Here is a 13012-nt window from a genome sequence, read left to right as displayed (position 1 = left end):
ACTGCATCAAATCTCCAAGGCCAAGCACTACATACCAGAGAAGGACCTCGAGAAACTTCTGTGACCTCTAGATTAGACGACTGTAATCCCGTTACTTTGGTCTCCGCCCTTCTTATAGATCGCAGCTTGTCCACAACACTGCCGGACGCCTTCTGACTGGAACCACAAGGTTTGCCTCTGTCAGCCCAGTCCTTGCTCACCTGCACTGCCTCCCTGTCAAATACCGAATTGAGTTTGAAATTCTGTGGCTTACCTTTAAAATCATAAACAATACTGCGCCGTGCTACCTCACTGAACTCCCTCCATATACCCCTGGCAGAGCCCTAAGGTCATCAGGACAGTTACTCTCGGTTCAGCCTGGATCCTGGTAAAGACCAGAGGTGCTTTTGCCCGGCAGCCTCGAGCCTCCGGAACAATCTTCCTGCTGTTCGCGCCTCTGACTCCATCTACTCATTTAAATCTCAGTTAGAAACTCACCTGTTTGACTGAGCGTTTTCAGTTCGTTAGTGCACTTCCCCCATGTTTCACCCTCATGTTACTTATCTTCTACTAATGTCCCACTGCATTTACCTTATATTTATGAATACCCTGTAATTTTATCTTCTAAACGAATGTTTTACTTCTTATTTTGTCTGTACCTTTGGTTTTAAATGTGCTATAGAAATAAAGCTGTATTGTATGTAACCAAGAGGTTACACAATAATTAAAAAATAGCAAATAAATCACAGAGTGCATCAAACTATTTGGGGCATGAAACGGGAAACAGACTCTGCGTTTGTGGACATTTGATCTGCAGCCTTGGTTTGTGTCTTGATGCATTCTCAATCATCCAGGTGAGTAATTACACGATGTGAACCAGCCTGAGGTCAGGCTGACCTGCTCCGTGTGCTCGAGCAGCCGCTAGGACACGCTGCAGCTCTCTGATTACTGTGCTGCGCTTCCACAGCAGCACAAAGAAAACACTTTCAGTACTTGAAGCTTCTGAAGTTGAAGGTGCTGAAGTGAACTTCATAGCAGCTCCAGTACGATCCTACAGGTGGCGTCGCTCATCCCTGTGTCCACATACATCCATGTATAATCCCAGTAAATGGTAAACAGACTTTTTCCTGATGCGTGCATTGCATTGTGGGACATTATCCCGACACTGTGACATGCACACCTTGTGGTCAGCGCTCTAACTTCACCACAGCTCATCGAGATTTGAAGACAGTTTTCCTAAATGTGGATTTGAGCTTAAATATGACCATTACCTGGATCATGGATGGATGACACCGTCTTTGTGTCTCAGGTGGGCTTCAGGAAGGGTGGTGTGGACATCCTGGGGAGGAGGACTCAGCTGGAGGTCCTGCTCTCAGTCCTGCTGCTGGCCGCCCTCCTGGCTCTACTGGCCTGCCTGGTGGTCCTGGGACTCGGCTTCAGCTCAGGTGATGGATCCCTCCTTCACTCCTCTACCTCCTTTTTCCTATAGTTCTTGCCTCCTTTCCTTCCCTCTTTCGGTGACCGTCTCTTTCGGTTCTTGCTTCCTTGGTGTTGGCTTCTGTTGCTGCTCCTCCTTAACCTTCACACCTTTGCCTTTCCATCTCTACGTCCTCCTTTCCTTCCCGATGCCCTTCTGTCCACCTCAGCCTTTCCTTTTTTCCTGTCTCCGCCTTTCCTCTCTTTCCTCCTCACCCGCGTTATGGATCGTCCCCATGCCTCCTCCTTTCTTTTGTTTCTTTGTCTCCATCTCTTTGCTTTTCCATTCTCCTTCCTTTCTGTATCTTTATCTTTTCTGCCTCCATAATAACCTTCATGACGTCCTCCCGTCCTCTCATAATTACAACTCTTTTCTTTGACCTTGACTTTTTTTCTCACCCATGATGCTCTGCAGACAGTGGGCGTGGCCTGTGCCTGTCGGAGGCCTGTGTCACTGTGGCCAGTCAGATCGTGGAGGCGATGGACCGCAGCGCCGACCCCTGCCAGGACTTCTACCAGTTTGCCTGCGGAGGCTGGATGAGGAAGAACCCACTGCCTGACGGACGCTCGCGCTGGTCCACCTTCAACAGCATCTGGGAGCAGAACCAGGCGCTGCTCAAACACCTGCTGGGTACGCCGGTGGGCGGAGAGATGCGTGCAGAGATCATTAACTAGCTAATGGTCTCGCTGCTGGCTTCACCCTGTTAACACTGTGAAACTTTACTGTTAAAGACGAGCACACGGCCAGCTTTCTAAACGCGGACTTTTTAGTTTACAAAGTTTGTTTTCGTTCTTTAGAGAACGGGACGTTTAACGGCAGCAGCGAAGCAGAGAGGAAGACTCAGTCCTACTACCTGTCCTGCCTCAACACCCAGAGGATCGAAGAGCTCGGAGCTCAGCCTCTCATAGACCTCATCACCAAGGTACAGCCGGTCACCATGGCAACCGCATCACTCAGGCAAATTTGCTCCAAGTGTTTAAGGTTGGAGACAGAAGTGAGTTTGGAGGGTTTTTGTCCTGCAGAATGAAACGCAGGAGAAACGAGAGACTAACGAGGAAACATTATTGTTTTCATCTCTTTGCTGTAAAATGACCCTCAGGATCTTTGTGGTTGGTGGTGAAAATCCTTTTTCATTCATACAATACTGAGGATATTTTGTATGTTATCATAACAAATTACCACAACGGTTTAATTTTGTGTTGTGACCACAGTCAAGCTGCTTAATCAAATGATCCCAAAGTAAAGGACGTGGAGCGAAGTCCACACTCGGGAACGTTGTTGTTCCATTTATTGCACATTCATCGTTGTAGCTCAGAAGCTTCCCAAATCAAAACAAAGCACAGAAATCTGCACGATTCAACACAAAGTAAAAGCAAACGTGTTATTCCATCGAAACTTCATGAACACTATAAACATGATTGTTGGACCAATCAGCGTGTTCTCGCTCTGCTACGACTTCAAACTTCCTGTTTGATCAGTTACAATAAAATTTATTATTATAAAATAATAGAACTGCAGGTATTACAGTAGTTTCACCTGGACCCTTTATCACAGGACTGTAGCAGCATCTTTGTGTTAAACTTTGTAATATTTGTTTAAAATCTGTAGTTGGTTTTATTCCAGTTTTTTTTTTAAATCATTTCTTTTAAGCTTTTATTTTGAAGTAATCCTGTGCTTCCTTCCTGTGGGATGTTTCCTAATTGGAGTAAAATGAATCCTGGATGGAAACTTTATATGTAGCAAAATCAATAATAAAGTATCATCAGCGTACAGGGTTAGGATTCAGTCTGTAAACACACGGAAGTGATAACGTCAGTGTTACGTTTTATTTATACGCTTTCATTTGTTTTTCCACTGTCACCGAGTCCAGCTCAAAGAGGGAGCACCTGATAGTTGGGTTTCCTTTGCTGTCATCACTTTATCATCTACAGCACGTGGAACTTTAGGTTTGCCATCACTATACTTACAGGAAATGGGATTTTGGATGACAGTGTTCTGTTTAGCATCCGTGGATTTCCACGTTTCTGCTTTGTTATTCCAGTAAATGTGAACTGTGTGCAGATTGGAGGCTGGAACATGACGGGCCCCTGGGACAAAGACAACTTCATGGATGTTCTGAAGGTGGTCTCCGGTCCGTACCGAGGTCAGCCGTTCTTCAGCGTCGGAGTCAGCGCCGATCCCAAAAACTCCAACAGCAACGTCATTCAGGTGAAGCAGAAACACCTGGTGACACATTCAGCCGATGAGCCACTGAATGAACATCTGTCTCAGTTTCCTCTTTAACTTAAACTATTTCATACTATTTCATACTAGAATACTTATGCTTCAAGCTTCTGCAGACGTGTTTGCTTTTTGTATTTGTCTGCGACAGCAGAAAGAGAAGCTTTCAAATGACTTCTGTGCTGTCACAGAGTCACCGTGTCGATCTCTTCTGCAGGTGGACCAATCAGGGCTCTTTCTGCCATCCAGGGACTATTACCTTAACAAGACAGCCAATGAGAAGGTAAGAATGCCTGGAGCGGTGTACCTCTTCCAGTGACATGCTGACTTTATTGAAGCTTAAATAGAATAAACCTGACTTCTTCCAGGTGTTGGTGGCGTACCTGGACTACATGGTGGAGCTGGGGATGCTGCTGGGGGGCGAGAGGAGCTCCACTCAGGCTCAGATGCAGCAGATTATGGACTTTGAGACAGGGCTTGCCAACATCACCGTCCCACAGGACCAGCGGCGAGACGAAGAGAAGATCTACCACAAGGTCACCATCGCGGAGCTGCAGGTGAGGCTGGCGTCCTGATTGGTTTCTGTGTCTGGTTACATCACAGGCCACTGTTACTGAAGGAACCTAGTGATGTTTGGCAAACATCTGAAAGACGTGAGGGTTCAGAGCCTCTCCTCCCACATTCTAGGTTGTTTCCTCTGAGGCTGGACAGGAAGTGAATCTTCACCTGTGTCCATCTGGCTCGTCACCGTTTCTGTTTTGAGCCGAGAGCTGTCGTCGTTTGAGTCACGAGGTCTGAGTCTACGTAGAGTCACAGATGTGAACGGAGGCTTCACTTTGTATTGTGTTTGATTCGCTGTCATGTTGTGAAACGGCGTCACATGTGCAGAATTCACTGTCAGAAAAATGTTTGCTGGAAATATTCAAAAAGTCACCGAAAGTCAAAGAGCTTCAGAGACGCGTCGAGCAGACGCAGCCTGACAGAATCAACATGAAAGCAGTTGGACAAAAGGTCAGAGGTCACGGGTGGTGGCTGTCAGGGGTGATGGAGACAAACGGACGGCCAATGTTCATCGGTCTTTATCAGCGTGACGCTTGTGTGCGTCCTCTTTCCTGCTGCTAACTGGGTTTGGGTTCATTTCTCTGATCTCAGGTCAGATTACAGCGTTTGTTCTGCAGCGCTCAGACCGTGCGTTTGTGTTTTCTCCTCGCGTTCCTCTGACGCGTCCTCCTGCCATCTTCGCGGTGGCCACAGTAATTCAGCAGATGTGTTTCATCGTCGGCGTTGTGGCTCTGATGTCGTGGCGGCGCAGCCTGTCTGCTGCAGCTCTCTGTCCTCCAGGGCTGCAGATGCTTCAGGGGTCCCCATGGCTACCGTTGCCATGAGTCGTTGCTATGTGACTGCACCTCTGAGAGAGGGAGGGAGGTTAGATAACAGGTTATTATATAAACATGGTTGATGTGAAGATGGAGGAGACCTCAGCAGTCTGGACTCTTCCTCCTCACATTCATTTTAATTCTTTTATTTATTGTTTCAGATGCTTTGATTTTGCTTATTGAAGCATCTAAATTTATATTTTTTGCACATTTTTTAATAGTTCTGTGAAAATGAGACTCCCGAGAAGCTGATATATTTCCTGCAGAACAAAAGAACAAACTCTGCAGGCTGTACAGTACTGTGCAAAAGTCTTGAGTCAATGTAAATAGGCAGAGTGATTTATTGAAACATGAAATATAGCACATGAGACAAAAACAGAGTTTGTGCATTTCTAATGAGCTGAAACTGAACGTTTGGTGTGAGCAGCTCTCTGTGACCATCTTCAGTTCTCCAGGTTTCTTCTTTGGATGTTTCTGCCTTCTGTTCCCTGTCAGGATGAGCCCACACTGCTTCAGTGATGCTGAGGTCCGGCTCTGGGCAGGCCCATCCCTGACCCACAGAAATGAAGCTGCAGCCAATCAGAAGCTTTCCTGTATTCGTGATGGCACTTTTCTCAGTTCATAAGTCATTGTTTTTAACAAAGATCTCCAACACCACCGACTGACACGCAGCCCAAACCACGACTGAGCCTCCTCCGTGTTTCACAGACTCTGTGTACTCAGTGAGTGTGCACAGGCCTGGCTGCTGCGTGTAGGTAACACAGGAAAGAAGGTGAAACTGCTGATTTGTGATCTGTTTATGTCAGAGATGCATCCGTGTTCCACCCATACATTGCAGTATTGTGGGGGTCTAGAGGCCCACTGCTCTGCTGTAGCAGGGTGAAAGGCGGGGTACACCTGGCCCCGTCCTCAGCCCGTTGCACAGTAACGCAGACGCAGAAACCTGTTGGTGTCCACGCCTACGGCCAGTGTGGGAATGTCACGTAGCCTCACACAGGACGGACAAACCCAATGACCTCAGCCGGCTGGTGGATTCAGACCCTGGACCCTGTTGCTGTGAGGACCGCTGCTCCGCTGTACACAACCCTATGGTGAAGTCATGTTGTTTAGGGCTGTGGAAACTTTACATGGGCTTTGCTGATCGGAGAGCAAAACGTGTCAAAGCTGTGAGCTGCTGCTTTCTGTGCCATTGTCTTAAAAAAGCCTCCACTCATTCACTGTGGTGTGTTTCCTCCCCGCAGAGTCTCCACACTTCAGTTTTTGACTTTCTGACTGTTTGAAGCTGAAGCAAAGCAGACAGCAGGGATTAGCTTTCCATCTCTGCATCTCCCCCCCGGGTGGTGCAGTCTGCTCCCACACTGAGGATTACTGCTGACAGGCAGGCAGCCCTGTTAAAAGCCCCACTGCTCTTTCTCACAGACAAACAGGAGCTGCTAAGTTTGAGATGCGCATGAAGTCAGAGCCACTTTGCCTGTTCGCGAGTCAGTATTTGTGGAACGTGACTCCAAATTATTTGTGCAAAATTCGCCTGTTTTTCATACCGCAAATTTAAAATATTCGCTAATTTTTTAGATTTTATTTTTGCGACTAAGTAGTAAGTTGTAAATCGAAATGGTATTGTTTGGGGTGTTTGGGGTGGTAGCTTGGGTTATACCTGGTCTCTAACCCCGGCAAACACAGAGGGCTCGAGTGTAAGGCCTTTATATGCAGAGCAAACTGACAGTGTATCTACACCGTGTGCAAGCAATCACACATGTGTACATACGTGTGAATGCAGATGTGCCTGCTGGTCTGTCAGACTCTTTAAACACACTCTGATGTCTCTGCTCGCTCTTCGTGGTTATGTTTTTTTATTCTTTCTGGACGTTAGCGTCTCCTCTGGGATTCTCTGTTTTACTTCCCTCCTTTGTTCTTTTCCCAACACTGTTATCCTCCTGACTGGCTTCACCTCCTTGTCCTTCTTCAGATGCTCCTTTGTCTCATTTTCCCCGTTGATTGGTTCATTGCTGGGGTCAGTTTTATTGTGATGTGATGTGTGTCTCTGCCTTTCCAGCTGCTGGCTCCAGCCATCGACTGGTTGGACTACTTGTCGTCCTCTCTGTCTCCTCTGGAGCTAAACGACACCGAACCTGTCGTCCTGTATGCCAAAGAGTACCTGCAGCAGGTGTCGGAGCTCATCAACAAGACAGACCGCAGGTCAGCCGCTATCCACTGCCCCACCCCCACAGCGGTAACACACAGGTCTTATTGACATGAATTGTCAGACTGTGCTGCTCTCATGAATGAAGTGCAGGTTTGAGCAGCTCCGTGACTCTCACTCAGAGTGAGACTCACAGACACAATTAATCATTAACCAGCCAAATTTTTGTCAGGTAAATGCATTAAAAACCTTCACCGTCTAAAGCTTAAATAGGTGAACAACAAAACAGTAGTTAAGTTGTGTGAAGTATACCCACCGCTGTGAAGCCGGACATTTGAGCACAGGTGTCTGTGGGGACTGACCCACTGCTGCAGCCTGAGAAGTGAGAGGGTTAACTTAAGAAATATGCACAGATAAAAAAGCCAAATCACACTCCAGCTAAAGATGCGGAGCTTAGTAACTGTGAAACAGAAACTAGGATGAGTACGATTTCTAAAGGAATAACTTCTCGAGTTCATTTTTAAAGAATGAACATCAAAAAATAATCAAACACTTATGTCTGTGTTTACGTGCATCTGGTAACACTCCTGTCAGCCCAAACACTATAAGCAGAACAACACTGACTGCTGAGTTCTGAAAGTTCTAAATTAAACCTGTACAAACTTCTTATTCACCAACATGTCCCACAGTGACGTAGTCCCTGGCATCCATCCTTCCCTGCTTGCTCTGCCCTGCTTGCTCTGCCCTGCTTGCCCTGCCCTGCTTATCCTACCTCTGCTTGCCCTGCCCTGCTTATCCTACCTCTGCTTGCCCTGCCCTGCTTATCCTACCTCTGCTTCCCTGCCCTGCTTATCCTACCTCTGCTTGCCCTGCCCTGCTTGCTCTTCCCCTGCTTCCCTGCCCTACCCCTGCTTGCCCTTCCCTGTTTGCCCTACCCCTGCTTCTCATGCCCTGCTTGCCCAGCCCTGCCCTGCTTGCTCTGCTCTTGCCCTGCTTATTAAATCTGCCTGGTTGGTGTGTAATGAGAAGTGTGTGTGTCTCCAGTCTGCTGAACAACTACATGATGTGGACATTGGTTCAGAAGAGTGTCGCCAGTCTGGACCAACGCTTCGAGAATGCTCAGGACAAACTGCTGGAGAGTCTTTATGGGACCAAGAAGGTACAGAAGCTTGAAATACTACTGCCACTGCTGCTGATACACTCATTAGTGTTACTACTGCTGCAACTGGTAATCCTGCTAATGGACCAATGTGTGTTTGGGTTATTGTGTTTCTGACTGGGACTAACGCTTTCTTTTTCAACTCCTTAAACTGATGGTGCATTCAGCTGGTGTCAGAATAACTGGAGTTGTAAGTTGTAATATGGTGTTTGGGTTCCAACCAGTCGGTGCCCTTCAAGTAGAGTGACCTCAGTTAGCTAGAATATTGTTTATTTCAAGGAATGCTTAAAACAACCCGGAAACAGCGATCAGTGTGTTGTTTAAACATTCTGACATTCTGATAAAATACTGTGCATCGTGTTTAAAATTCATGTTGTTTTAATAACAACTTAGACACACACGAACACAATAAACTCAGAGCTGGTCTGATCATTACTAAGGTCATGTCTGAAACCATTCACTCATCCTGTGGGATACAGTTTTGTTTGTTTTTTTACAGTTTTTTTACTCACTGTTTTTTACTGGAAAGTACTTGGTCAGCCATGTTGTTTTTAAAGTACTCTATAAATAAAGTTGGATTGAATTGGTTAGCTCACGCTTAGTTTCATGTGTTATGCCAAGGAAGGAAGTGATACCTTAGTTAGAGCCAACTGGTTCAATCATTCAGGACTGGTTTCAACAAGCAGCTGCTTCTTTATGCTAATACCAATCTGTAGCAGGTTAACTGCTTCTAACTGGTTGTAGACTCACCTGCTCTGGTCTAACTGGGCCTAGGAGTTTGTAACTGCATGTGTTTTATCGTAGTCCTGTACGCCGCGCTGGCAGACCTGCATTGGGAACACTGACGACACCCTGGGCTTTGCGCTGGGAGCGCTGTTCGTCAAGGCAACTTTTGACAAACAAAGCAAAGAGATTGTGAGTCACTGAGCCGGCCCTGCCTTCGGAAACTTCGTCATGAGGTCAGATTGAGGTCTGGTTAGTTTGAGCTCACTCGCTCATCTCTTACAGGCTGAAAAGATGATCAACGCCATCCGGTCAGCGTTCAAAGAAGCGCTAGACCAACTCAGCTGGATGGACGACCAGACGAGACAGGCTGCAAAGGACAAGGTCCACACAGACACACAAACACAGCGCATACGCAACTTAAAGTTTGTACCCTTGGGGTTTTGAAATGTAGGAGACAGAAAATGTTGGTGGTGGTTAGGTTTACAGACGGGTTAGGCTACCTTAGTTGAGCTTAAAGTGCCCGGTATCCCATAATATAACAGTTTCACTGTAAATAATATCAACAGCACCAGGAAAAGAGGCAGAAAAAGGCTGATAACTAGGAAAAGGGTTAAAGACTGATTTGTCTGTGTGCTCCTCGTTAGGCAGATGCAATCTATGACATGATCGGCTTCCCAGAATTCATCCTGGACTCCAAGGAGTTGGACGATGTTTATGACGGGGTGAGTGAACACTGCTAAACATCGCTCGGTCCTCTGCAAACCAACCGAAGTAAGTGATGGTGGCTATCCCGCCCTGGCTCCCAGAGAGCCAATCAACAGCCAGACCAGGAAACACGAGACGTCACAGGGCTTTGAAGTGGCAGCACCAAGAAGTGCTCCAAGAAAGACGACTGGTGGTAATCAGTCGTCTGCACAGCACACACTGAGGGAACACTGTGAAAGCCGTCCTAAATCCGATTTAGGACATTTGCAATTAAATGTTTCCTGCAGACTCTGAATGTCAGACTCTAGATTCACGTTTGGGTGGTGCTGTGCTGCCCCCTGCTGTTCAACTTAATGTAATCTAACAGCTTGGTTCTGTATTTCAGTATGAAGTGTCAGATGACAGCTTCTTCCAGAACATGTTGAACTTCTACAACTTCTCCTCTCGAGTGATGGCCGACCAGCTGAGGAAGACTCCCAACAAAGACCAGTAATGCACACGTGCATCAGTGCACACAGAGGTCACTAATACACGCCGACATCAGGAGGCGCAGCTACACAAATATACAGGCGCACACGTCCTCAGGGGTCGTACTCACAGTGTAACGCAGTGTAACCATCAGTTTACATTATTTATATTATTTATTTTTTATATTATTTTACCAATTTAAACCTACACATCAAAGACTTTTAGTTAACAAAATGACAGGACAAGAGCTCGCATTAAAAACAGGGGCTGATGGAGGATTTTCACTATTTTATTTATGAGCTCAGAGGTAACTGTGCGCTCAGTCTGTGGAGCTGATTATGAGACTTAAGTCACAGTTTAGTTTCTCATGTGCAGGTTTGGGAAAATGAATTGGCCGGCCCCGGTAAAGGTCAGAGGTCAGGTCTCAGAGAGAGCACACCTGTGGTTTAAACCTGACTTATTTGTAATGTGAGGTTTTAAACTGAAACAAATGCATTTCTCCCGTCGGAGTCTCGTATGAATGGTGTTACAGGAGCGCTGAAGATAAACATGAGGTTTCCCGGTCAGGGACAGTCCTCCAGGTGACACCGAGCTGACTCTGACTGGTACTGAACTACGCTGATGCTTCCGTCAATGTGTTAAACCGCGGCTGTAGGCGGGCTGTGTAAAATACCAGCTTATTCAGTATATTTGTATCATCTGTGTTTGGTACAATTCGTCGTTGATGACGAGATATCCCAGGACCAAACAGGATCGATGTACATGAGGCTGACATTGCTCCTGTTGGCGCTGATTTTTGCAAAGGGGAGAAGTTATCTTTGTAGTTGAGCGCAGAGCTAATCCTGTCATCAGATGGACTGATCATAAGGCCCACACTGTTTTGAGCATATGTGCAGAGTCGTAGTGGTTTTTATAGATCTACCAACAGATTAGCTGGTGTTTGTGCTGGAAGAGCAGCTCTGGTTCACATCACAGCTGGTCAGTAACTCGTCTTTGCTGACACTTTGCAAATACGATCCCTGAACATTTATACGGTATGGCTGGACCGCAGATTAACTCCTCTCCCTCCCCTTCCTTTCTCTCTTCCTCTCCTCCTCCTCCCAATCCTTTCCTTGTTTCCTGTCCTCCTCCAGATGGAGTATGACTCCTCCTACAGTTAATGCCTACTACATGCCCACTAAGAACGGCATCGTCTTCCCTGCTGGGATCCTGCAAGCTCCCTTCTACGCCCACGACCACCCCAAGTCTGTTTACCTCAGTATCTACCTGTCCATGCGTCTGCCTGTCTGTCTTTACATGTTCTTTTCTTCAGCTTTCACACTCTTCAGGATGCTGTTTGCTCTTATTGTTGTTGTAATGAGCTCTGCTGACTGTAGGGGGCGCTGGCAGGACTTTAGACTTTCAGTTTGTGGGTGTGGCTTAAATCATCACTGAGTTTGGGCATAAAGTTCTGATTAAGTGCTGATCCGGTCATCCGCACCATGTGTGTGTGTGTACTGTAAATATATAAAAATACTAATTATAAACTTTATAAAACGTGTTTTTTATAAAGAGCTTCCAGACCAATCGCAGCTGTTTCTGGACTCGGTGTGTGGGTAACGTTTTGACTGCTGTGTGTTTGTGTTTTCAGGGCACTGAACTTTGGTGGCATTGGGGTGGTGATGGGCCACGAGCTCACGCATGCCTTTGATGATCAGGGTGAGTTTCACTCCAGGTCATATTTGATTCACTGCACTCAGTGTGGGCGTGGCCTGTGTTTATTCTGAATTGGGGTGATTATTAACGGACGGCTGCAGTCCTGGCGGCCGACTGTCGTTCCTGTTGTGCGGCTTTGAAGTCTGATTGAAGTCGGCTGCCCGGGGCGCACATGCAGCTGACGTGTTGTGATGTAAATTCAGATTTGTCCACGTGGTCTTAAAAACAGGCAGGCGTGGGGGCGGACCCTCAGTAATTCCATAATTTACCTCAAAATGAACTAAACAAGCCTAATGAGCTGGAACTAAATCATGTTTAACGGGAGCTTAAAACAGGCTCAGGCTCCAAACTGCAACAAAAACAGGAGCATGAAACATTAAACAATTGGAGAACCACAGATGGTAATCCTGATTACCTCAGGAAAGTACCAACACAGCTGCAATGTGGTCCTTGTGTCCATCAGGTCGTGAGTATGATAAAGAAGGAAACTTGAGGCCATGGTGGCAGAACTCGTCCGTGGAGGCATTTCGCCAGCGGACCGAGTGTATGGTGGATCAGTACGGCCACTACACCGTCAACGGAGAACACATCAACGGAAAACAGACACTCGGAGAAAACATCGCCGACAATGGGGGGCTAAAGGCCGCGTATCACGTGAGTAGGAACACAAACCGCTGCAGCAACAGGTCAACACCTCCCACTAACCCGCGTGTTGATGTTTTCCTCCTAAGGCCTATCGGTCATGGATCCAGGGAAACGGAGATGAGAAAAGACTTCCTGCTGTCAACCTGACCAATGACCAGCTTTTCTTCGTTGGATTTGCCCAGGTGAGACGCTGCAGACAAACAACGAAGCTCAGCTATTTGCTTTTTTCAGTTACAGATCTAGACCGCCAAACCTAAATGGGATTAGTTCATTCAACTCAGAAAATGTCAAACGCCATCCGTTTCCTGTTACCACTGGTGTCCCCCAGGGATCTGTCCTCGAACCTCTTATAATAGTCATCTACTTCCTGTTGCTCAAAGGAAGTAGATGATTGTGAGACATTTGATTAAAAAAATGAAAGA

General features: G+C 46.7%; 1 protein-coding gene across 3 annotated transcripts in view; it reads left to right on the top strand.

Moving 5' to 3' along the window:
- Positions 1 to 13012, top strand: part of ece2b (endothelin converting enzyme 2b) — a 33329-nt gene that overhangs the window by 17289 nt on the left and 3028 nt on the right. For 2 of the 3 annotated variants that reach the window (XM_026191602.1, XM_026191603.1), the window contains exons 3-18: positions 1289 to 1424; positions 1871 to 2086; positions 2254 to 2378; positions 3518 to 3664; positions 3894 to 3959; positions 4045 to 4233; positions 7106 to 7248; positions 8237 to 8351; positions 9156 to 9266; positions 9360 to 9458; positions 9722 to 9799; positions 10168 to 10271; positions 11384 to 11494; positions 11881 to 11948; positions 12409 to 12599; positions 12677 to 12772. In XM_026191602.1, coding sequence (XP_026047387.1) covers positions 1289 to 1424; positions 1871 to 2086; positions 2254 to 2378; positions 3518 to 3664; positions 3894 to 3959; positions 4045 to 4233; positions 7106 to 7248; positions 8237 to 8351; positions 9156 to 9266; positions 9360 to 9458; positions 9722 to 9799; positions 10168 to 10271; positions 11384 to 11494; positions 11881 to 11948; positions 12409 to 12599; positions 12677 to 12772 — 1995 coding nt within the window. The remainder of the gene's footprint in view (positions 1 to 1288; positions 1425 to 1870; positions 2087 to 2253; positions 2379 to 3517; positions 3665 to 3893; positions 3960 to 4044; positions 4234 to 7105; positions 7249 to 8236; positions 8352 to 9155; positions 9267 to 9359; positions 9459 to 9721; positions 9800 to 10167; positions 10272 to 11383; positions 11495 to 11880; positions 11949 to 12408; positions 12600 to 12676; positions 12773 to 13012) is intronic. The other variant, XM_026191604.1, reaches the window with a different exon arrangement.

The sequence above is a fragment of the Astatotilapia calliptera genome, chromosome 14, assembly GCF_900246225.1.
Source record: "Astatotilapia calliptera chromosome 14, fAstCal1.2, whole genome shotgun sequence".
Lineage (NCBI taxonomy): Eukaryota > Metazoa > Chordata > Actinopteri > Cichliformes > Cichlidae > Astatotilapia > Astatotilapia calliptera.
The sequence above is the reverse complement of the archived record's forward strand: the minus strand, read 5'-3'. Positions and strand labels throughout refer to the sequence as shown.